The sequence below is a fragment of the Merops nubicus genome, unplaced genomic scaffold (genome assembly GCF_000691845.1).
Source record: "Merops nubicus isolate BGI_N331 unplaced genomic scaffold, ASM69184v1 scaffold7044, whole genome shotgun sequence".
Lineage (NCBI taxonomy): Eukaryota > Metazoa > Chordata > Aves > Coraciiformes > Meropidae > Merops > Merops nubicus.
Window position 1 is genome coordinate 7,682 of NW_008602188.1, and position 26,292 is coordinate 33,973.

A 26,292-nucleotide genomic window follows, 5' to 3' on the forward strand; every position below is an offset into this window, starting at 1 on the left:
CGTCCTGCTGATTTGGCCAGTCTCCAGAAGAGCAGAGTGCTCAGAAGGCTGAGTGCAAGATTGACAGGCAGAGTCTAATCTTACTGCATCTCAGCCTGGAGGTACTCTTGGGGTCCTCTTATTAGATGCTTGCCACCATATCGAGTCAAGGCCATTTCTTGTCTTCTGATGGAACTTATCCCATCTCTGAACACTGCTGGACATTCACGTTTTGTATTCACCCATGCCATAGTCTCTGAACACTGCTGGACGTTCACGTTTTGTATTCACCCATGCCCGTTCACGTTTTGTATTCACCCATGCCATAACCTGAGGCTCATATAATCCAGAATAGAACGAGTTTTGCCTTTACCACACTCCTGGCAGCACCTAGTGTTTGCTGTTGAACACAACTATCTGTGAGGAAATAGAACACCTAGGCATCTCTGAAACTCTGTTTTCAGGAACAAAGTAGCAGCTTCTCTATGGAACTGCAGGTGAACCTTTGCCAGATGGAAACTGTAGTGCTCTGGAAAGGGCAAATGAGTCTCATGGTGTGCTGGAGGTGAGGGAAGGGAGAAGAGCGGCTTTACTCCTGTCAGTCCCACCACCTTCCCATGCTCTTTCCTTTGGACTTAGTAGAAACAACCTTACATGCTTTTTCATCATTTTCTGATAAACTATGGCAGTGGTCAGGAAGACAAGCATCAGAAGCTGTGGAAACATTTTTAAAGGGTCAAGGAAGCATTTAGATGTTTAGCTACTATCACTGATTTAACAGAATGGTTGTGATCATATTGCTTAACTTTTTTTTTCTGCTGCTGCGATGCCTTTGTCTTCAACCACTGTAACTGTCAATTTTAAGTTTCAAATAGTATGTGGAAGTACAAAAACTAATAATGACCTCATATGCTCATGCATTTTCTTATTTTTAACAACACCACAGCCTTCTCCAAAGTTAGCAGTGCTGCACCTGCCCTGAATGATGTGACTCATGCCATCGAATGGCTGGTCATTTTGTCATCTTTTATACATTCTCCTCTGTTGAATGTTTCTTTAAAGGATATTGAATGCTTTGGGAAATTTTACAACTTCAGTTTATTTCAACAAGAAAAAATATCATATCTGCTTCATTCTATATGTCTGTTTTGTCTTACAGGAACACAGTGTAATATGGTGAAATAATGTTATGTTTACAGTCTTGGTGTCAGGGAAAAAAACTATTTAAAAACAGCACGGGGTAAGCAGTAAAGATACTTTCCATACTCCGTGCTAAAAATGTAAAGAAAACTAACTTGTGACTCTTTCTTGTATAAATACACATTCAGATTTGACTCTAGCCCTGGTCTGGCATGTAAACATGTTGACATCAGTGGGATAGCTCACATTTGTCAGGCTGTGTGCATGCCTAAGTGGTGTACCTCATTGGAGATACTAGAGATCAGTCAAGAGAGCTCCAGTAAGGATCTAAGCACCCTTTCAGTGTCTCCAGAAGATGTCAATGGCACTCAAAAATGTAGGCATCCTCTGTGCCTGTTCGGGTTCCTCCTCAGTGGAGTAGTGGTGCAGCCTGTCTGTGCAAACTGTGTGCTGTGAGCAGAGTAGCAGCACACAGCTACCACACATGAAGATTTGAATAATAATTATAGTTACAATCATAGAACTGTAAATGAGATCAAAGCTCCCATAAAAACCTGATGGCCTTAATATCTTTTTTTTTTCTGGTAGACCCAGCACAGTAAATTTTTCTATGCAACGGGTATTACATATCTCAAAAAACAAACATTGGAGCACAGTTAGTAAGTAGGCAATTTGGAGTTGGCATTTAGCACACCTTTCCAGCTTGCCAGGTTTTGATGTATAGGGACTGAAGTGGCAAGGTCAACAGGTATTTTCATATGTAAGGTATATATTCTTGAGTTGGCTGGATTTTTTTTAGAATAAAACAGTTAACTTCACACTGCTAAGCTTATTTACTTAGAAGGTTTTTTTATTTAAACAGACTTTGAAAAAAGAAGAAAAATTCCCCCTGCCATTTCCCTTTCTTGTAAATAAATCTTTTAGAATCAAAGCAGGTTCCCTAATTTCCTGATAGAAGTTTAATAAACATATGCCATAAACAAACAACACAAAAAAAAAAAAAGCTGTGGTAATTCTCATAGCAGAATCAAACAAAAGCTTGAAGCAATGTAAAAACTGGCTTTACCAAACTGAATAGAAGGAAACAAAGAATAACTGAAGTCAGGAAGTACATTGTAGGCATGGAACAGGAATTGATAGTGTTTAATAGCTTTGACTGAAACAGAAGGCTGTAGCAAGTTATTAGCATCGTTTAGAGAGTCAAAACAAATTTCCTCTACTTCTCTCCTTGTCACTAGTGAACATGCCTGTATTTTCATTAGCTTGGCAAAGAACTCGGTGTGATTTCACAGGACACTCCAACAGCTCTGGAGGAACAAACTGCACGCTGAACATGCCATCTACTAAACAAGACCTGTGCCTAACCCAAGCATGCCTTCATGTAGATGAAACAGAGTTCTTCACAGATCTACAGGCACAGGATGCTTTAGCAAAAGTGGCCTCGAAAAAAATGCCATAAAAAAGATACCTTATCTTTGCAAACCAGAAATTAGAGTGTCTTTCTTCCCTAGGATCATATTTCTGGCCACTTCTCTTTCTCCTGTGTATTCTATTTTTACTTTACTTAGTTCAGTTGGACTCCTGTTATCAGTCTGATGACACTCACCATCACTGAGTGCTACTGAACTAAAAAAAAGAGGAGAGTAATAGGAGGGACTGAGGAGTGAGTGGTCTGAGTGATGGAAGTGTAACCCACAGCAAGGCAGAATGCATCCAGTCCCCTATTCCTCCTCCTGCCTGTGGAGGACTGATCCCTGAGAGTTAAAAACAGGATCTTTCATGGGAGTGGCTCAGTGCAGGAAGAATCTGGGTGATATCTCAGTTCCTGCAGCATAAGAACTTAGCTGCCTGAACAGTGAAATAAATAGCATGTTTCCCAGCCTGTGGGTCTGTACGTGATCTATTAGCAGCTGAGAAGTAGAAGAGCCCAGATTACCTCAGCTCCTTGCCTGTCTTTATCTAGACTGTACGCTGCTGTGGGTAAGTTTGGGTTTGGACAGCACTGCAGAGGTTCACTTTCCAGTCCTTTGACTTGTACGTAATTGCACAAAGTTCTTATGGCTTTCAGTGAGGTAACAGCTTCATTTTAACACTGTATTCAGCTGAGGGGTTTTACAGTTGCCAGGCTGTTCTTTTGAAGAACTTTCAAGTTCAGTTTGGTATCTCCCTTATTCAAAACAGTGCAACATGGAACATGGGACTGGAGGAATAATGAAAGGGGAAAGATATGCTGGTGAGACTTCAGCTATGGTCCCTGCAGGGCTATCTGTTCAGCCTCTGTGCATTGGTAGAAATGTTTCAAGAGCTATTGAAATTGCTCCCAGAAGGTAACCTCTTGACAATTGTTGGTGGCACACAACAGCAATACACTGCTGTTATCATCTCACAGACAGACTGATTCCTGAATACTTCTAGGACAGCTGTGTATGGCTTGAGCTGGGAATCCTGGCCAAAGATACATCACAAATGTTCTAATATTAGCATCATCTTCTGGAGTAAGGACAGGGCTGTCCATCTGGAAATGTTATATGTCATGATTCTTCTGTTAGCTCCCCCACATTAACTCCATGGACATCTTGGAGCATACAAGTGTCTATAAACATTAGTTACTGAGAATCATGATTACAGAAAGTTCACTATTTGATTTGAAAACCAAAGTCATTTTACTGGCTTCCATTTTTCAGGAAAACATGCATTATAATGAATTCTTCTGAAGGGAATCAAATTACAGGCCAGTCTTACTATGTATTTTTTAAGTTCTAGGAAAATCACATTAACCCATGGCTTCTTTTTGCATGCCAAAAATACGCTTTGCTGATAAAAATAGGTCCCACTTACCTAAATTAAAGTTGTAACCAAAAGCCTGATGGAGCTCAATGCAATCTTGCTTTCAAAAAAAATCCTGCTGAGACTTAATTTTGCCCTTGAAAAAATACAAGATAGATTCCACCACAATTGAATGAAATTAAAAGAGTTTAGGCATGACTCTGAATAGCCCTCGATGCACGGAACTGCTGTAGGATGGCTCTGTGCACAAACTGGCTCTTCCAAGGATGACAACACCAACTAGTGGGAAGCAGGCAATAAATTGCTGGAAGTTATTCTAGAATAAGAGAGCTATGCTCAACCATGTAGTCTTCATGTAGTAGCATTTTTTGAGAAGCAACTTTTTATTTTGCTGTAATCATCTGCATATTTTTATTATCTGTTTTTAGGGCAAACATTGATGATAAGATGAGAACACCTGTTCGCTTTGAAAGTTTACTAACTTGGGATATGAGCTGCAATGAAGTTTGCTTTTTGAATAGCTGCAGAAACAGATACTCTGAAGTATGCTTGCTTGTATTCCAAAACGAGACTATACTTGCTCCATAAACTCAGACATACATTTTTCAAACATGTGTACTCAGTTGAATGAAATTGATATCAGTGAACAATATACAAATCTTGAAATCATCTTGGAGAGGAGCAGGAATCAATACAAGACAATTAGATGCTATCATCAGTAATTATTATTGACTTCCCCATGTATACATCTACAACCTCTTCTTTCTTTCATGATGCAGTCCTAAAATCCCATGAGTGATGCAAGGACATCTGATTGCTTCATTTGGTAAAAAGATCACAATACATCCTGGAAAGTTCTTTGCTATGTCTTACTATACTGCAGCTAGCTAACTTTTAATCACTGATTCATGTAATCATTTTATGGCCAATGTACTTCACAAAGCTATTTTTGTCTGTTGTTTAGCCCTCAAACATAAACATTTATATCTAATAACCCCACAATGAAATAGAGCATATACTGTTGCCTGTGGTGCCTTCCGCAGAATGAGAGTTATTTTCACCAGAGCTTCAATCTTGCACCCACTAAAATCAGAGTCCAGATAATTTCCAGTTTCCTCTCTTCACTTATCAGTGAATATAGTTCTGTGCAGTCTTCAGATACTGATTTCAAGGAAACTGTTTTTCTGAGATTTGCACCAAACATACGTGTGTGTGACCTACAGGAACAGAGATTACTGCATACCCACAGAGCTATTGCAGAAGAGAACTGTGAGTCAAACTCTCTTTTCATTTTCTCTTTCTGTAACTATTGTTTAAAACTGCTGTTCATTTTCAGAAAGTCCAGACAGACTTTTGGCTCTGCAGGCCTTCATGGAGTTCCTTGGGTACTCCACTGACACAAAGTCTGCCATTGGGTCTGTGGAGACAGAATTTCACCCAAATACAACCTTTCGGTGTGATGGTGATGATGATGATGATGAATTCCCATACCAAAGAATCATAGATCACTTTCATATCTCTAAAGCCTAGTCCACAGTAGCAGATAAAGAAGAGGTTTATAGTTTGCATTGTATGCCTAGAGAGGAGCACTGGCAAATAGTGATGTTTAGGCCCAGTAATATGTTGAATTAAGCCAGCTTGATGTTAGGCACTTAAGGTTACTGATATCACAGCTGATTCAGAAATTACCTCCCAAGGACTTTCAAATCCTCAAGTAAATTGCACCTGGACTCTGCAGTTTTGCTTTGGAGTAATATTTTTTTCTGTTTAAGAAACTGGAAACTCCAGTGTTTTAACAGTATTTTTCCCTTTCCTGATAACTTCTGTTTGGAGTGGACAATAGCAGAGAGGGAAGAGTTCTATCCTATTGTTATGAATATTTTAGATCAAAAGAAGTGGTTGTGAGCTTTATCCTACAGTAGAAGTAATACTTCACACTGAATGGACATGTCCTTCCCATGCTAAGGTACTGTTGCCCGACTTTTGGAGGCCACTGGCCCATATCATACTTATACTGCTGCCTTAAATCTTCACTTATGGCAGCATTATCATCTTACTTTAGGATCCAGTCCCAGAAATACAATTCTTTTTTTTCTTCCATCTGATTTAAACAGTCACGTAGTTTCTTGCAGAGGAACAATGCTGCAATGTTCTCTTTCCTGTTGAATGCAATACCTATACAATTGGTTGTGCTAACTAAATTAAATATCCTGTATTGTGGTTTATATCAAACACGTTTGTGTGACATGGATCTGAGCTATCATCACAATTCTGTTAATTTTCTAATAGAAATGTTATGACAATTAAGCTTCCTGAATAGCTCAGTATTTCAACAGAGCACGGTAAAATATGCCTCTTGGAATGCACTGCTTCCTTAGGTGACTCTTTGAACAATTTATGAATAGTCAAAGCTATGAAGTATGTGGAAGAGTGTGTTCTTTCTAAATATTCATATGTTCACCTGGCCATGTCTTTCATGAACAGTGTTATCACATAAACAGGATACGCTAGAACAAAATGGCTCTAATGGGAAGAGCCTCCTGATGTTTAATAAGATGAAAGAGCTCTCTAACCTTTTCAGACTAAGCAGTAGCTCCACCTGATGCAGATCAAAATCCAGCATTTTATTTTTCAGTCTGCTGAGTATAACTACGCCTATTTCAAAGTATATCTTTAAATAGCCTCGCCATTTGTTGACTGTCAAAATTCAGCAAAGCTTCTATAAAGAAGGATGGGAAAATTCAGATGAATAAAACACATTTTATTGACATATGTTTGAGATGTGTAAAAAGTCATAGCGACTGCACTTATTCCATTCATAAAGATGTGAAACAGTTAGGTTGGGTAATGAAAGCATGATGATTCTGTTCACCCGGTTTGTCCCGTAGGTAGGCTTCAAGCCACTGCATACCTGTAGGGCTTTAGGAGATGAAGAAAATATATTCATTTTTGTGGACATCTCTATCTAGAAGTGTCTAATTCTGAGCTAATCATTGAGGTTCCCTGGTGGTCCCTGGGAAAAGATAGTTACTGAAGAATCATGGCTTAAATGATGTGTTAAAATGGTTTGAATTGTGTTGGGATGCAGGAAATAAGTGCTTCAGCGTTTTGTTGTGGAGGACCATTGCTCTCCAGGAAAGCTGGTTCTGGAATCCACTCTTGATGTGAACGTCTGACTTACCTGACTTTGTGTTCTTTGCTGCAGATTGATTTTGAAGATGTGATTGCTGAGCCAGAGGGAACACACAGCTTTGATGGGATTTGGAAGGCCAGTTTTACCACCTTCACTGTAACGAAATACTGGTTTTATCGTTTGCTATCAGCAATCTTTGGCATTCCTCTGGCTCTCATCTGGGGCATCTACTTTGCCATTTTGTCATTCCTGCACATCTGGGCAGTGGTGCCATGCATAAGGAGCTACCTGATTGAGATCCAGTGCATTAGCCGTGTCTATTCCATCGGCGTCCACACGTTCTGCGACCCACTGTTTGAGGCCATAGGCAAAATGTTCAGCAGCATCCGAGCCACAGTACGGAAAGAGATTTGAGGGACATTTCAAGGAGAGCCATCAGCCTAGGAAGGAGGTGGGCGTTTTGTGTTGTTTGGAGTGTTTTGGTGCCAGTTTCATGTTTCCCAAAGCAACATACAGCAACTGGTGGTGGATATACTGGCCCAAAACAAAGAATCACTTGCTCAGTTTCTTTTTCTACCGTTTATTCTTACTGGACTACTTGCTTCTTTTTTTTTTCTTTTTTTTTTCTCCCTCAGTCTGCATTTAAAACTAACCTTAAATGGCTATTCTTCCATGCCAGCTGCATATTATTTTGCTGGCTGTTCAATTTAGAGACTGAAGTGTTGTTGGATGCCTTTTTATCTTACCCTTCATTCCTTGTGAGATAAATCCACAGTGATACTGAAGAACGACAAAAATGCTTTCCAACACTGTAAAGCCATTCATTTTATTGTGGCCAAAGAGCACAGAGCTATTGCAGCAGAAAGAACGTGACCAGCTGGCAGGTTTTAGCAGAATGTTCTTTTTCAATTGGTTTGTCAGTTGACTGCAGCTCTTTACAGTCATGGTCAGATATGGTGCACTAGGAATAAATTAGTTAAGTAAACAGATTACTGAACTAATGTATGTCCCAGAAAGTTAACACTTTTTCAGGTTGGAAACATTGACACAAGTAAGCTTTTCAAGTGTGTGAAAAGCTTCAGTCAGTGCCTTTCTCTCGCATTTTCTTTTGGAAGTTGCATCCAGACGTTTCTCAACCCTTGCTAGGATTGCTGAAGCAAACAGCAGTTGAGAACTAAAACTGGTCATTATGGAAATGTTTTCCTGACTGTGACTTATGACACATCCCTTAGTGAGCATTTAGGTGCTCATGTTGTAGGCTTCTTTGTTTTTTTTGCAAAGTATTCATATAAATCCATATCACAGGTATGCCAGAGATAACCTGAGTTACAAGAGAAGCAAAGGTGTGCTAAGTAAGCCACATGAAGCCAAGGAAGAGCTGCCCCTGAGAGAGACTTTTCTGTCAGCTTTCAGAATTTCCCTATCAGCAGAAGTCAGCATGCCACTAGTACACAGGTCATTTTCAGGGGGCTTTGCTGAGTCTAAACAAATCCATCACAAGCGATGGTTTAGAAACTTCACATTTGTGGGTTGGTTTGTTCTTTTTTAGCTGAGCTGCAGCATCAGGAAGTCTTAAACAGAGGGTGTTGTGTGAAACTACCATGTTGCAAAGGGCAAGGCCTAGAAAGCAAAGCCTTTGCGACATGTTCTGATGCTGTGACCTGCAGGAGCTTTTTGCCCTCGTGATAGTACTGTGTGCAGAGACCCTCTCTGCAGCCTCATATGGTTTGCATGAAGCATTTGTAAAAAGAGTTGTGAGGCTCATCAGCTTTATTGTAAACCACGCTGGGGCCTGAGCCTGCTCCAGCAAACCAGCTCTTGACTGGAGAGAGCAAGGTTTGGCCCTTGGGATGAGCATGGAGCTGCCTGGTACACCTACAGCTTTTTTAGTTAGCGCTGATATTTCACACACTGCTTTACCTAACACGGGAGTGCCTTCGGTTCAATTTCTGCCAAAGCATTGAGAACTTTAGGAAATGCTGCATTTTTTAATGGAGGGGGGGAGGGAAGAGGGCGAGGGTGCACAAAAAAATTACAAAGCTATTAACTACTATTGTTTGCATTTAAAACAGACACTGGTATGGATATAGTTTTATGTTTTTCTATGTACATAATGAAGAGTGTACTATTATAGATTTTTTTCAGTATTAAAACAAAATGAGATTGTAAACAAATATTTTATCTTTTTATGAGAAAAATCACTCTGAAGAAAACCTTCTTGATTTACCATATAAACTGTATATCCTGAAAGATGTCTGTTCACTTAGAGTTATTAGTCCCTAATCCAAATACATTGCTGATCCAAGGCATTTTCATCATTGTTATATGCTTACAGTTATAACTGACACTTTTTTTAATTCTGCATGTACATTAAAGACTACAATAAAAAGATACTTAATGGTAGCTCCTGTCTGACTTCTTTTTCCTTGAAAATTGTGAACAAATCTCATATTAGGAAGAAGAGCCTAATATTCCTTGACAAACAGAAAGCCATGTCATTTGTTTCTCAAGAAAGCACAAAACAGTCTTAATTTGTGGTTCAGGATCTGATTCAGGATGTTCTCCACAACAAAAAATGACATTTTTCTCCCAAGTAAATTATTTCTGCTGCTAAGTAAGTAGGCAGTAGAACTAGTGAACATGGCACTGGATATGGAGCCTAAGCTTGTTTAAATGCTTAATGATAACTCCTATTGCTTTCTTGTTCCTCAGTTTCCCTACATTTCAGATTAGGATAATGACATTTACTTGTAGATGTTTTTAACATCCAATAAACAGAATGATATCATAATACAATGAGCTGTTTATAGTTCATTTTATATCAAATACTTTGGCAATTCCAAATTCGGATTCTCCAGGTAGCTCTGGAAAAACTGAAGTTTAAATTGTTTAAAGCTTTCAGTGTGAGTCCAGTGGAAGCAGGATTGTTCCTAATAAAAGCTCATTAGCCTAAGCATTTAATGTATGGAAATAGGGGAATGACAGCTTTTATCCAGCCATCTATAGCCCTAACTTGTGACAGGACAGTTCTTTTCTCTGGGATTATTGCACAATACCTGTCACACCGTTAACCTAGTGCACAAAAGTCCAGCGAAACAGGCTATTGGCCTACAAAGCTGGTAACCATATTTTAATGTGCAGATGGCAGATACCAGCTTAAAGTAGGCTGTCATATGTTTTCCAATAGCAGAATGGTGTCTTTAATGGTAGTTAATAGTCCAATGATAGCAAATAGTACATTGAACTGGACATTGTGGACTGGAATTGTGAGAAAATTTAAAATACTTTAAAAGGTAAAAAGGAGTTGTAATGAGAAAGTAAAACAGTTGAGCATTCTACTACTCAAAAGCATCTTGCTTTTGCAAAAAGACATAATTTTCGGACAGACACATCTGTTCATCTTAATAATTTCCAATGTCAGTGTCCAACCCTCTTCATGGGAGAGATGTGTAGATTGCTCATACAATTGCCCTGTCCCTGATGCTTCACTGGGCTGCAGTCACAGGGTTGGGCTGTGGGTGAATCTCACACCTGTGCTCCTGCCAGGCTCTCAATGCAGCAACACTCAAGACTGGTATCACATCTACAATACACCTCATAGCAAAGTCCAGGCTTGTCTACTGGGGGACTAGACAATAGCTGTTAGACAGTGGCATCAGGCAATCTCCTATCATGGCTGTAAATATGGTGTAGACATCTTACACTACCAGATATGAAAGTCAGTGTTACAAGCTGCCTCAGGACACGTGGTTATGGTGGGTTCAACAGCACTTTTTACTCCTACTAGAAAATTTTCTTCACTGTTGCTGGCCACTCTGCTCATCCTCTGGGTCACCAGTTCCTAAACTGTGCCATTTAGCTTGAACCATTTTCCTTTGAATACCTTGAGACAAGATGTGGGGAACTGAACACTCCACTTAAAACTGGCTGGAGCACTGAAGTTTTGAGAAATGAGAGCGTGAACTGCTTGGTTGTGTGGTTGATCGTTCTGAATTTAATTGTTTAAGAACAAAGAAAATACAGAATATTTTTTTAAATATATTTATCGGAATGAAGTGTCAGATATAATGACAAACTATAGGATTTTATTAATGATAGACAATTTCCATAGCTTCACCCAAGCTACCTTTTGACCCTCTCTTAGGTTAAAGTAGAACTGTTCTCTGTTCACTTGTTTGCTTTCCTTGCCTTGTGCATCTGCTGCAGGCTCCTTCATTTTAAGCAGGCACCAAATAAGTGTCTTTGCTAAGCTAGAACTCCTTTGTTATCCTCATTTATTTCTTACAAACCTTGTTTTTCCCACTTCATGTTATCTGACACTGGGATACCATGTGATGCAGGTTATGTTATTTCTATCTTGCTTTCTTCTGTAGAATTTTTAATTAAAATTTCAATTGTGTAACATAACTACCACATCGAGTCTTCAAGATGCATTTCTCTATATGGCCTTCCGAAGGCACAAGGGTGAAATGTTATACATTTGATAACTATGACAATATATAAACACACACTATTCTAACTAGGTTTGCAACTGCTTTTACTAAGGATGGCAAAAGTGGGAAGAGAGTGATTAGGCTCAATACAAGCCTGTGTCCTCTCTCATAGTCAAGGCACATTTTATTGCCACAATCCACAAAAGGCCATAGGCTAAATGCCAGTATGTAATTTGCTTTTGTTCTGAGAACCTGAATTTACATAACCCTGCAGACAGGTGAAATTCCTTGGCACATAATTGTCAGTAAAACTCACCATAAGTGTGCCCAGGTTACACCTAGACACTGCTGGGATGTACAAATGAGATGTTCCTCTGGCTGGCAATTTCTTCTGCAGGAACTGGAGATGAGAGGTATTCTTGTGGATCACTAACAAGAGCTGGAAAATGATACCTTTCTGACCTTGCATCTCAGTCCTTGAGATAGAAGAGTTTTAAGCTCCTCTCACTGCACTCCCAGGTGTAAACTTAAGCTGCTCACTGCTCAGTATGCTGCCTACTATGCATCCAGTTTTTATAAGACCAAGGCTCCTTGTGTACTGCACAGGAACTAATCATAGACCCCTGATGTGGCATGATGGCTTCCAGAAGGTGCAAGGTCACGTTAAAGGCACTGCCTGAGCTTTTTGATATCATTATTGGTCTAAAGTCTTCAGAATCCAGATTCTCCTTTCCATCAAGCAGTCATCAGTGTGGAGGGGAACAAAGGCATTATGGTCTCCAGTGCTGGCACTTTTAGAGATAATTCTGTTTTCCAGCTTGGAACACTAGGGACCTAGGTTCTTCTGTTTTCTGTAGACTGACAACAGCTCTCATGGATTGTTTTGGCACCCAGGGTTTAGCTTAACTCTAAGGCTGTCATAGATGTGACCTTCTTGGCTGATCATATCTCGGAACCTTTATCCAGGATATGGAGTACCCCTACAGCATACCCAGGCACAGGCAATCTTTTCCCATCTAGTTATTCTGAGCTACAAAATGGTTTACACCAGAGGATTGGCTCAGAGGAACCTTAAAGGACCAAGCGATCTGTAGCTATGTAACTTACTGGCAACTGTCAGGATATAGGCATTCATCTGTGACTATTACGCATCAAAACTGAAGCCTGCCAATCTCCAGCAACCTCTCTTAAATAGAGAGAAAAAGAGGATGAAACAATCTCCTGGGTCTGCCCTTCACACAGTGAATGAGGAGAAGCTGTGCACAGCAGGTAACATGGAAACTAACTAGCTGGTGCTAAGAGGAAAAAATAAGAATGTTGTCAAAAGGGGTGGGTATATTAAATAGAGAGAACAAGAGGATGAAACAATCTCCTGGGTCTGCCCTTCACACAGTGAATGAGGAGAAGCTGTGCACAGCAGGTGCACTTCCATCTGGAAGTGATAGATGGAGACTTTCGAAAGGAAAAAAAAAAGAGAGGGATGACTCTGCATACTTTTCTTTAATTCCTACCTGTAATTCTGCAGGTAAATTCTGAACTGAAAAAGAATCATATAGAAGAGCAAATATGAACAGTGCAGTGACAGGCACCAATAGAGACAGCAGTAACCAAGGTATTAATATATCATCAAGACATGCAAATTTCTATTTAAGTGTGACTGTCCAGGGCAAAGACCACAGGTATGGTCAGGCAGAGCTAGGTTTAAATGCACTGACAAGTCAGAACTTACCTTGCACATGGTATGTGGATATTGTCTACCTAGAATTTAGTGAAGCTTTTGACACTGTTTCCCACGGCATTGTCCTGGAGAAACTGGCTGCTCATGGTTTGGATGGTCGTATGCTTCACTGGATAAAAAACTGGCTGGATGGCCAGGCCCAGAGAGTTGTGATGAACAGAGCTGAATCTGGTTGGCAGCTGGTCACAAGTGGTGCTCCCCAGGGCTCAGAACTGGGGCCTGTTCTCTTTAACGTCTTTATCAATGATCTGGACAAGGGGATTGAGGACACTCTTACTAAGTTCACAGCTGACATCAACCTAAGTTGGAGTGTCAATTTGTTTGACGGTAAGGAGACTGCAGAGGGCTGTGGACAAGACAGATTGATGGGCTGAGGCCAGTGATATGAGGTTCAACAAGGCAAAGTGCTGGGTCCTGCCTGTGCTTGAATTACAACAACCCCATGCAATGCTAAAGGCTTGGGGAAAAGTGGCTGGAAAGTTGCCTGGCAGAAAAGGAGCTGGGGGTGTGTCTCAACAGCTGGCTGAAGATGAGCCAGCAATGTGCACAGGTGGCCAAGAAGACCAACAGCATCCTGGCTTGTGTCAGAAACAGTGTGGCCAGCAGGACTAGGAAGTGATCATCCCTCTGTACTCAGGACTGGTGAGGCCACACCTTGAATATTGTGTTCAGTCCCTCACTACCAAAAAGTCATTAAGGTGATGAAGCGTGTCCAAAGAAGTTCAACAAAAAGTCATTAATGTGATGAAGCGTGTCCAAAGAAGTTCAACCAAGATGGTGAGGCATCTAGAGCACAAGGAGAAGCATCTTGAGAGAACTGGGGTTGTTCAGTCTGGCAAAAAGGAGTCTGAGGGGAGACCATATTGCTATGTACAAATACCTGAGAGGAGGTTGTAGCAAGGTGGGTACCAGTCTGTTCTCTCAAGTAACAACCAATAAGATAAGAGGAAATGGCCTCAAGTTGTGCCAGGGGAAGTTTAGATTGGACAGTAGGAAAAATTTCTTCACCAAACGGGTTGTCAAGTACTGGAACGGGCTGCCCAGGGAAGTGATGTGGTGCTGAGGGACATGGTTTAGTGGTCACCTGTCAGTGCTGTGTTTACAGTTGGACTTGATGATCTTAAAGATCTCTTCTGACCAAAATGACTCTATGAGTCTATGTATGACCAGATTCACACAGTAGGAGCCTGACTGAGCAGTCAACCAGGTGTAGAAGCTGCTTCCCATTCTGGAGAAGCACACAGGGAACCAGGCTGGGGAATCACCCCATGCTGCCAGCAACAGTCAGGCTTATGCATGAAAACTCTCTGCATGCAATCCTGAAGCCCAGACCCAATGTGCTGGTGGGAAATGCTTAGCCTGTGCTCCTTGCAATAAATATGTGCTGTCTTGCCAGGCTAATCATTTTACAGATAGATTTTATCTCACTGACAGAAATCCTCCATTGTAGTCTAGGTTCCTTGTAGGACAGTAAAGATCCCAATAATAGGAACTGACAACTGAATAGAGCATATGAGTTCTTGTAGGTTTAGACAAGTGCCTTTGATGTTTGTTCATACTTTCTCATCTCCTGACTTTTAATCTTCTGGCTTGTACAGCATTTTCTCTCTTATTTCATAATGTGTTGACTCCAACTGTTAACAGACATCCATCAATTCAGCTGTATTCTCTTAACAAGAGCAGGTGTTGCTACTCCCTGTTAGACAATGATTCAACCCCATTTGGAAGCAGCTAAAATTCTGCTCATTTCATCCATAGTGAGTTTCTGAAACAGTCCAAAGAACTCTGTGGGGGAAAAAAAAAAAAAAAAAAGATGCTTAGGAACAAAAAGCTGGAGCTTGTTTTGTCAGATTTTAGCAGGACTAGATCTTTTGGTCTGAATTTGAGTGTATTTGGTGCATCATTTCTATAGTTAAAAAAATTCCTTTGTGTGTCTCTAACAAGCACCCTTTGAGGAAGGCCACTGAAAATACAGATTAACTCCTCTAGGTTGCAGATTTATCTGACCGAATGCCAGTATTCAGCACAGAGAGGTTAAAGCCAGCACTGCCTAGCTCTTCAGTGGAGTGGAGAAAGGCTTTCTGTTGGAGAGTTCTCCAAAACACTTGGACCTCTCCATATATCAGTTTACTCCTTCCTGGCTGAAAGACTAGGAATTTTACAGTTGAAGCTGTCCTGTTGGTGGATAGTCATCCAAAGTAAGAAAAAAATACTCGTAATTGTTAAATCATGGATTATTGAGGAATGAAACTCAAAGCCATCCTATTGTTGATGGCAACAAGAACTGAGCTTAAATGCAGAGGGATTCCAATTAGAGCTGGCAAAATCCTCCAGTTGCAACCCTCACCTTGAGTGCTGGAGACATTCTGAACTCTTTTGATAAGCAATATTTCTCATCTAGAAGATTAAGCCTGTGTAGAAACCAGGGAAAGTAAAATAAACTTGGGAAGGAATAACAATGCTGAATTAATCATATATTTGTATTAGCAATGATTAAAAGCGCATGCTGTATTTTTTTGCACTAAACTTTTTATGTAGTTTCACAGCCACAACCATGTTACTTGGCTCGGCTACTGCCCTTCTGTGGTCACTACTGTCACTTCAGCCAGCCCTTCTCCCTATTTCACCAAGAGCAGTTATATCAGCACGATATCCAGGAATTCCTTCATTCACATAAACACATCACCAGCCCTACCACACTAGTTCCAAGGGACTTACAGGGAATTCACACAGACCTGCTGCTCTGCTTAGCAGCTTCAGTTCAAGGTATTTCTTTCCCTCTAAAACTACTTCCATAATAGCTCGTCATAATGTCTGCAGCAGGTCTGCATCTTGCAGAAGTCGTCAAGAAACTCCTTGCCTTGTTTCTGTTTTGATCTGTCTTCTACTCTCCCTCTATTTCAGAATGAGCTTCCAGCAGTTATATAGACGATTATGGATAAAGATGATTCTGGAAAGCTTATGCAAATAAAATCACTCTCCAGCTGCCCTTCTCCCTGTTCAATAGTTATTTCACAGCCTTCTAGGTGGAGCTTACATGCTTTTTTGTCTTTATTTAGAAAAAAACAGAAGCAAAAAGCCTTTAGTCCTTTAAAGAAATCACCTTGAAAGTGGGTAAAAAATGACTATCTAACCATTTTATTGCTCTCTGTTGAGTTCTAGTGCTCTGTTTCCAAATGTCCCTTAGATAATGACCCATGTCATCAGAAAATACCTATGTATCAAATCCAGTTCTTTCAGTATATGATGCTACTTGCTGTGGCCCTATGAACACTACGGGTGTTAAATGCAAATTTTAAATTGCTCCCCAAAAAGAAGCTGTCCTGCTGGATTATCAAACGCTGCTGTTGATGAAATTCTCAAGAAAAAAACAGTTTTGTCAACCAAGGATACTTGCAGTCTAGAGGAGCAGTCATGCTGATCCCTTTTCATGGCACATTCTATCAAATTTTAGTATGTATAAACACCAAATTATTTTCTAAGGCAGAGCATAAGTCCCTTAGGAGCTTTACAGTCAGTGACTTAATTCTGCATAAAGAATGTAACAGGTGCAAATAGTTGGCAAAAAACACATCTGAGTATTTCTAAAGATGGTTCAATAGTCTTGGAAAAGGGTATGAAGTGGAATAGTTCTCACAAAACAAGTTGTCTGTTTACAGAATAAATATTGATACACACAACAGAAGTAAAAATGCTTTCATATTGCCCTGCATTAGTGTAGTAAAGATAGAGGTTGCAGAATTTTTTAGTTCTTACCTCTTCCAACACTGATACCATTGTTCTGGTATTTTCTGTGCCGTGTGAGCCTAGGACTGAAATTGGAACCACTTCTGCCATGCAAACCCTTCCATAACCAGAGAGTAGTGATGCAATCATGGCAAATGTGATGGGAATTTAAACTCTGTGTTCTGTGGTTCTCTAATGTATGGCACTTATGACAATAAGCTCTGTTTATCTAACTGGAGTTAGACTGAATTATTTCACATTTCTTCTACTGGTAACTGGTTTTGTAGTTAAGCACACACACAAAAAAAAATGCAGAAAAGAATAATAAAAAGAATAAGTGTAATATCTAAACTTTGACTGAAAAATTAGTATAAGATACTTTACTTCAAAGTTGCTAATCTATTTAGTCATCACAGCTATTGTATAAAAATCTTGGGTTTGGTTTCTAAGAGGAATATTACAGCAAGCCACAAAGTCATATAGAGGTTGTACAGTGCAAGAGCAAATCATTGGCTAACAAAATATCTCCTGACCAAAATGATAATCCAGCCTGACCATAAACCTGTCTTAATCTAGTGTGGTCTCATACAGTTTGCTCGGAGAACTTAGGCATCTGACATTATGTAAAAGCCTGGCTGAAAATGGGCTTGATTTGTAGAAAGCTTTCATCATGGTGCCGTTACCTTTCTGTAATGAATTCTGGATGGAGGTTGAAGGTGAAAGCTGGGACCGGAGCAAATGTAACCTCTCCACTAGTGGGTGCCTTGAAGTTTGTGTCTCCAGGCCGCACAGAATAGCTTTGAGACAAATCAAGAACACAGAGGTCTTGAAGAAGTCAAAGCTGAGACCAAAATATGAGATCAGGACCCTTTCTACTCCCACCTATCTCTATAAAATGCCTGAGGAGAGGCCAAGGGCTCCCCAGGAGAGCTGATGGGAAGGCGGCCAGCTCCTCACCAAGAGCTGTGTTGCAGTGCATAACTGATAAACCCCAGTAATTTGTGTTCACCACTGCTCTTCCACAGCCACATGCATTGACTGGTCCCAAACAGAGACCTAAAAATGCTTCTGGCTTGCCGATTAACCACCATGCTGAAATGTAGTACAATTTAGGATGTATTTTTCTGGCTCCCATGACATCAGAACCCTTCTGCTGTTGTATATAATTATAAAAATGTCCCTCTGACTTCTTGTTGCTGAAAATACACGAGCTGTTTTGTTTTCAAAAAAACAACATGTTCTCTCCCTCTTGTTTTTCTATTTTGGGCAGGTTCTACCATGAAAACTGTGGCGATTACTACAGCTGAAAGCTGGAGTAAGGCTTAAGATGACAACCTCTAGCATGAAGCTCTATAAAGGTATCAATCCTTTAGCTTCCCACCCAGGACTAACACTTTTTTATTTGTATAGCACTCCTAAGCAGAAGATGAAACACAGTACTTGTTTGTAACTGGTGCTGTCTAAGATCTTACTAGCCTTAACCACAGCATAAACTATCACTGCAGAGGGAGATGCACAGTGGCAGAAAGGGAGTAGGCACTGAAATACAGCATGCAGGAGCCTGAGTAATGGGCAAAAAATGGGAGTGTAACCCTATGCCCATATTTAGTTTCCACATGTGAATCTTGGCTGGCTGAAACCAACCCCGAATGCCACTGAAGCCTGAGAAGCTGGAAATCTTTCACTCTGTGCATACAAGCAGAGTCATGACTCACACAGAAGAGAAACAGTTTTCTTTTACAAGAGGAACATTTTTCCCTATTGACCAGGGAGACACCCGAAAATAGCTTTGCTTTCTGTGTGATTCTGTCCATTCACGGCAACGCTGTAGAGTTATGAAAACGAAAGGGGCATTTACAGCTCCAGGAATTTGCTAATAAGAAGTAGAAATCTCTGTTTAAAGACAGCCAGCCAAATTCACTGTATATGTCAATGCCCTGAAGACAATGAATTAAACCAAAGGTAACTCAAACTGTTCAATAAATTCCAAACATCAGGCAAAGAAATTAAATGAAGGACCATATAGTATTAATGTAAAATGTTTAAAATGCCTTGAAATTTAATCTCTTTGAGTAGGAAGCTCAGGGTATGATCTCATTTACACTGGGCTTTATTTACAATGCTATACAATTGCAGCATCAAAACCGAAGAAACATTACACTTCTGTGAAAGACAGAGCTCTCTCTAATCACAGAAGAATGATGTTTCTTGGAAAGGAAGGACACTTCCGAGAATCCCAGATTATTGGAGTTTGTTTCCACCAAAGCTGTTGGAATTTTCCAAGTTACTTCAATGGAAACTGAAGCAAGCCACGGAAAATCCCACCCCATAGTGAGGGAGAACATCATTAAAAGGTATTAGTAATCAGAGCAAGGGGAGCAGGGCTTATTTTAATGCTTGCTGGTTTTTCTCTCCTGGTTTGCTCCAGTGACCCTCTTCTTCTATCGTGTGCGAATGACACTGATGTAGAGAGTTGGAATTCCGCCCTCGGCAGCCCCGTGCACTCAGGAGCCCAGCGCGGGTCCCACCGTGTCCACCCGCCGCCTCTGCCCTTTCTCCGCGGCGCTACGCCTCGCCCGTGGGGCCGCAGGCAGGGGCAGCCTCGGGCAGCAAAGCCGTCCCCCCGAAAAGGCCTTTTGGTTTCTTCTTTAAACACACGATAGCAATCTATTTACATTTATGGTTAATGAGGTGGGATTCCCAGCCGGACAGGGCCCCCAGAGCCGAGCGTGCCGAGGCTGCCATCTCCTGGCCGCTCGGCCCGCCGGCCAGCGGGCCTCGGCCTGGAAGTGCCGTCCCTGGCTGCCAGCAGCAACGAGAAAATGCTCCTTTGGAGCTCGAACGGGAAATTACTTCGATCCCGCTTAAACCCATCGTTTATTTATCAAAACACCCCGGCGTAGATCTATCACAGGGCTCTGCTGTGCGCCCGCCGACTTAGAGCAGGGGTGAGGATCCAGCTAAAATTACGCACCAGCTTAGGTCATGTCTGGGATAAAAACGCTTCAGTGACTGGAGGCAATATTCTACTACGAGAAATCAGTTCTAAATATGAGAGATCAAAATAAACAGACTGCAACATACCGCCTCCAGGAACCAACTTTGTAAAAGCACATTAGTGAAGGTATTTCCACTTGCATCTCATCTGGTAAAACACAAGTTTCTCGACCACTTTACCAGTGGAAACGTAACCTCTGCTTTCATTCTAATAGAAGGGTTTCCAAAAGTCATCTATTACTGTAAGAGTGAAGGGGAAAGTAATTGAATAAAACACTCCCTTGAGGATGGTGAAAAATGGATCCAGCAATGCAAACTAAGGTTTGACTGAAATCAGTGCCAGGCTTTTCACATCAGGAAAGCACAGTCAGAAAAAGGAAGGCACAAAATTAGACAAGCATACCTCCCACCTGCTAATCATTGACAGCAAAGGGATCAAGCCACAGCAAGCCTGAAAAGAGGTGGAGGGGTTTGCTGGCTTTTGTTGTTGTTGGGGTTTTTTTTGCCTGTCTTCCCTGGAAATTTTGGCTAGAACTGAGCTGAGCCAGAAGCTCCATAAATGCCAGGTAGTGATGTAGTAATGGCAATGTATCAGGTGAACCCACTTTAGTCCTGTGTTGTCCTTACCTGCACAGCAAAAAGCAGCCACCCTTATGAGTCCTACGGGATAGAGAAAATCTGTTCCTTGAAAGAGATCGTAGTGTTACCTGTAAGCACTCTTTCTGCAAGAATACGTGATCCTCTAAGGGAACAAGAGTGTTTTGAGAAGCCTCTGCGTCAGAAGCAGAAGTGCTGCTGGCAGGCAAGGTTTGGCAGCACCACAGTTGCTCAAGTTTTAGAGTCATAGGCAGGACAACACTGAGCTTGAGTTGTTGCTGGTTAATGTCTGGCTGTTTTATGCTGCTTCTGATATCACAAAGAAGCCCTAGGCCTCAACTCTCCGGCTGGGTTAAATCAAGCAGGCAGATCCTCTGCATTCAGAGCTGCACTAGGCATCAGAAACAGACTGGTGACTCTGGCACAATATCTATTAATAAATAAAAGCACCAGGCTTTGCATTTGAAGAGGCTTTTTTCTTTGGCAGATCTCAAAGTAATTTCTAAAGAAGGGCAAATGTTATTATCTCTGTTATGGGGCTAGGGTGTATGACATCCTCACAGTTGGGGACTGGGTGAGATCTTGGCTCTACAATAAGCAACAGCTGCTCTCCTTGGTTAAATGCCACACGCCAGCAGTCCTGAAAGTTGTCAGGTCCTGGCCAAGCACACAAAGCCCCTCCACCAGATGGGCATGAGCAAGTGCTGGAAAGCTGGTCCCGTTACCCAGTCAGTTTTTGAGGTAACTAAAACTTCATAGAAGGCTTGTCCAGACTTACAAAGGAAGCAGCAATAGTTGTTAACACAGCGTGCCTTTTATTTAGCTTCTCGAGCTTCCCCATACTCAGTTTTGAAATAGTCCTCACTTTTCCTTAGGGAGGGATTCAAACTGACATGCTGCAGGGAAGAAATGCACTTTTTTTATTTGAAAACACCCCGTTGGATAAAGTTTTGAATGTGTTTCCATTTTGCGGGTGTGCTACGGGCTTTAGATACTTCTACAACTCTTGAAAACATGGCAGTCCTGCAGAAAGACTACCCTGAAGGTAGCCTGCTTCACATGCATGTGTCATATGTAAGCACCATATATAAACATTATAGCTGATGGTTTAGGTATTGGGTCACATTATATGTTAAACAAAGGACTTATCACAGTAATTTCTGATTCTTAGTCAAGAGGTCAAGGTGACATCTCTCCCAGATCCCTCTGCAAAATATAAATAAAATGTATTTCTAGTTAATAGTTCATTAAGTGACTCTGATACATACACATTAACTTGGCCTTTTAGCTAGTGACCCAGAGCAATGCAAACGATGGTTTGCAAACCACAGCACAGGTACCATGCACCTTTACATGAGCCGTTCTGTGCCTTCCTTAGCAAAGAGAAGAAAGCTGCTTCCCAGCACAAGGCTGGTTCAGAAGGTACACGTGCATGACACAAAACATGTATGCACAACAAGACCAGGCTCCTGCTGTTGGATACTGCCATTCATTACCATCTGACAGCTGCTCTGAACCAGATGGGAAACAGCCATTCCAGTTCTGCTCTAAGCCACATCCCAACACCAGCATCACTGCAGACTCCCAGGCTGGCATCTGAACCAAAAGGCAGCGAGGCAAGTGGGCAAAGGAGCCAAATCCACCCTCCACCTGCCAATGCCATCCCTCCAGGAAAGGACTGAGGCATATTTGGCATGGAGAGGGAGCAGTGGGCTTTTAGATTCTGCGCTTGGACAGCTATGACCACATTTGTTCTGCACATAGAGAACGTCTGGGTCCAGTGTTGACAATCTAGCAGAGACTGAAAGGTGTCAAGTTAGCTCAGATATGATAAACAGAAGAAAAAAAAAAGTAACAAGTCACCACCAAAAGCAGTAGTTCCCAACCCATGAGTCAAGCCACCTTAGTGAGGCATGACAGCATTGAAGATAAGATATAGGAGAGAGAGCAGAGATACTGCTGAGGCTGGAGAACGGAACAGATTAAGTTTATTATGTTTCTTCATTCTTTTTTTCACTCCTAGGTTCAAATCTCAGAGAAAAAGAACACACTGCTTGGTGGTAAGGAATTACAGTGTTATAGATATCTGAAGGAAGGGACACGAAGGAGTCGTGGGTCATGGGATGATGAGTAAAGCATATCGTGAAAAGCTACAGATATGAGGCATGCCTAAAACAGATTGGGCATTACTGCTCTAAATAAAAGTATTAATCTGAATAATTTCCATATTTAAAGTAGTAAAACCAGCCAAAGCCAAAACATTCTTATTTAAACATGGAGCTGGATTCAGCTATACCTAAAGCCCAGTGAAATTCTCACACACACACAAAAAGGATTCCTAGTCCTTAAAAATAAGTATTGGCAGTTATTTCCCTCAAATTGTATCATTCTGGTACCCTGCACAAACATAAACTCTAAACTGATCCTGTATTTAAAAAAAAATCCCACTTAAACAGAAAGGATTAGAATACAGAAAGAGCCCACTTCTATAATTTTTTGTGTATATCAGCAACTTGACACTCATAAAAAAAACTTTCTCTTCTGTACGTAAGTGTGCTTCCCCAGATCCATCAAGTCACTGGTCATCTCAAGCATATCAAAGCCAAAAAAGGGCTCATCTCTTTCCTTTTTGTTCAAATTTGCATATCCTATTAGATTTCCGAGGCCCTTCTGGATAATAGACATCTTGTAGCTTCGCTTAGTCCAGATTTGTGTCTGTGTCTTAATAGTTACAAAAGGCACTAGGTTTTGCCTTGGATTTCTATCTTTCACAAATATTCTGAGGAAATCATGACAAATTTTATATTAATTGCTCATTGCCTGGATCCTGTTGTTTTTACTTCATACTCCTTTTGGGATAGCTGCTTTAATGTCCACATCAGGCTCACCAGTGTTGTAGCACTGATGCTCTCTTTGTCTGCCCAGCAGTTCCAGTGCAATACAGACATTAGCTGTTGGTGTTGCCCCGTACTAAAAATCAGAGGATTTCATCATTTGCAAGACAATCATCATTCACCTGCAGGATCAGATGCAAGCCCATAAATTCAAGGGGATTTTATTTCATTGGTTTTGGGGTTAGCCTTGCATCCATAGTTCCCCTGTTGAAGCTTCCCAGCAGAATCTATGCTATTAAATGCCTGTGCTGTTTGTAGTTCACATATTCTAGTCCACTCCCTTTCATCCAGTGTGGGCCATGTCTAGACTTGAAAAACCTGCTTGTAAGGAAAATTGTGGTCGTGAAATATGTAAAGAGAAAGACTGAAAGTTTAGTTCAGCTATTTTTGCTTTTCTGGAGTCCCAGGACTCACCTCATCAGATAAAGGGGTGAGTAAAGCTCTCCTTCTAAATTAGTAGAGCAAAAGCCAGCAATTTTCAATGGCCTACTACTGTCCCTAGACAGCTGTCTTCCCAGCTGCTTTAGGCATGAGACGTCTACGGAGGGAGTCTCTAGACCTGCATTTTTTTTAATGACTACAGAAAGCGCCAAGGTGATGAGCTTGGACTAGCCTGACATTAGGATGGCATACAACATTGGGTGGATCCCACCCACTGAATCTGAAGGTGTTCTTCAGTGTATTGAGAGCATAACATTGCTCCCAATCCAAGTAAATAGCTCAGTCAGGTGAAACTTTTTTTTTTCTTTCATAATAGTGGAGTAGCTTCTTGAATTCATTTCTGAAAATGGAAACCTAACACAAATGTTCTCCACTGGGAAGCAGTGCTGTCTTCCTTACCTAACACGTGACTCAGCCAGCAGGCTGCTGAGAAGTATTGACATGCAGGCATACTGCATGCAGGAGAACAAACCACGTTAGCTCATCTTTGTGTAACACAGGAACATGTGGCCCATGTATGAGGAGATGAATACGTTAGCCTGCTTGCATGCACACGGACACACACCCCCTGTTTGTACAAGGACAAATGGTACCACCCTCAATATGCAAATACACACGATGTGCAGCCCAGACGGGAATGAACAATGACTATAAATGACCCGAATTCATCCTCATACATGTAGAATGCACATAGACAAATGATAATCTATATCGTTTCAAATGCTAATAACTAAAAATGCTGTTCTCAGACACAGAAAATAACCAATGATTTTTTCTTTGCCCTGGTGACCGATGTGGCAACAATTTGGGACCCAGCAGGTGGAATTAGAAAGGAAAACTCAACAAATGGCATAGGAAACTGCACATGTCCAAGGTATCGCTTTGATATGTATTAGGCAAAATGAGACATGACAGCCATGCACTGACCGAAAACCTGGGGAGGCTTCTTCTGCCTCAGAAGTCGTAAGAGCAAAAAGGGTGCTGGAATGGCAGCCCTGGTAGGGTGGAGACACCAAGCAAGCTTCCCCGGGCCATGGCCAGGTCATGGGGCTTGCGATAGGTATGAAAATTGTCACTTACACCACTGGAACTGTTGGATGCAAGGACCAGAGACATCAAGTGTCAGGTAGAAGAACAAAATTAAAAAATCATTAGCTGTGATATATATAATGCCCACAACTTCTGGGGTAGGTTTCAGTTCTCTGCTGCTGGGGGGAGCTTGGCTTTTGCAGCCTGGGCAGAGAAGGAGCAGGGGCTATAAAATCAGGGGCGCACAACAATCTGCTGCTAATTGACTTTCCACTAAAAAATAGGCATGTTTGGGAAGGAGCGGGCAGCAGAGCTGCTGTGCTCTCCAGAATGATGGTGGTACCGCTGTAGGGAATGAAGCGGGGTCCCTGAGAGCGGGTCGCTGAAGCTGCAGGAAAGACCACATTGCTCTGAGAAGATGAGTGACCACAGTTAAGCTGTATTCATGGAAAAACTATTGGATTCAAAAGTAAGATGTGGAACAAGTGACGTGAGCCAGCGTTAATTCAATTATTTGAGGGTGGTGAAACACTGGAACGTGTTGCCCAGAGAGGTGGTAGGTGCCCCATCCCTGGAAGCCTTCAAGGTCAGGTTGGACGGACCTCTGAGCAACCTGCTCTAGATAAGGATGCTCCTGCTCGTTGCAGGAGGATTGAACCAAATAATCTTTAAAGGTCCTTCACAACCCAACTATTCTATGATTCTATATGGAAAAACACCTGTATCCCACAAAATAAACATGGATGGGATTTCTAGGCCCAGAAATGGGAAGACTTAAGGGGATTCATCAAGAAAAAGTGACGGATGTTTGTGTACTGAAAAGCAATGGAGAAGTAATATTTTCCACATCAATAATAAAGACTTTTTACTCTGTGCTTTTACCTGAGCTGATCAATAAAGGTTACAAATGTTCCGGATAAAGCAATATATTCTAGCCTAAGTTCACTGTTCAAAATGCCAAGAGTTTAGGCAGAGAGCCAGGTTTAATAAAAATTAAATAGAAGCTATGGTTTGACTAAATCATTCTTTTGGATTTCTAGACAACATTATAAAGTGTTAGTGGCTACAGCAAAGAGCACTTCGAGGGCATGATTCATGGCTGTTTTACTCCAGTTGTACACTGGCTGAACATCCCTGGACTCAATAAACACCACAGTGAATCAGACATGAAAGCTGTCAAGAGAAAGGAAACACAAAATGCAATGATCTTTATCAGTAATCTGATTATTATCATAGTACACAGATCCTGAAATCGCGATGAAGGATCTTTGTGTCCAGCACATTGCTACCAGCCTTGAGATTTGACTGAGATTTTTGTTTTCCTTGCCATTCTTCCTTAAGGTTCCTGGTCCTTAAATCACATCCCATGATTAAATAAAAACTGGTAGTTTTGTGTTG

At 41.3% G+C, this 26,292-nt stretch overlaps 1 protein-coding gene across 1 annotated transcript; it reads left to right on the plus strand.

The window, feature by feature from the left end:
* Positions 1-7,102: 7,102 nt before the first annotated feature.
* Positions 7,103-9,430, plus strand: CAV1 (caveolin 1, caveolae protein, 22kDa; the record flags this gene model as incomplete). Its single annotated transcript, XM_008938254.1, has 1 exon — positions 7,103-9,430. A coding segment is annotated over one exon (351 nt), but the record flags the coding sequence as incomplete, so codon positions are not given.
* Positions 9,431-26,292: the final 16,862 nt, after the last annotated feature.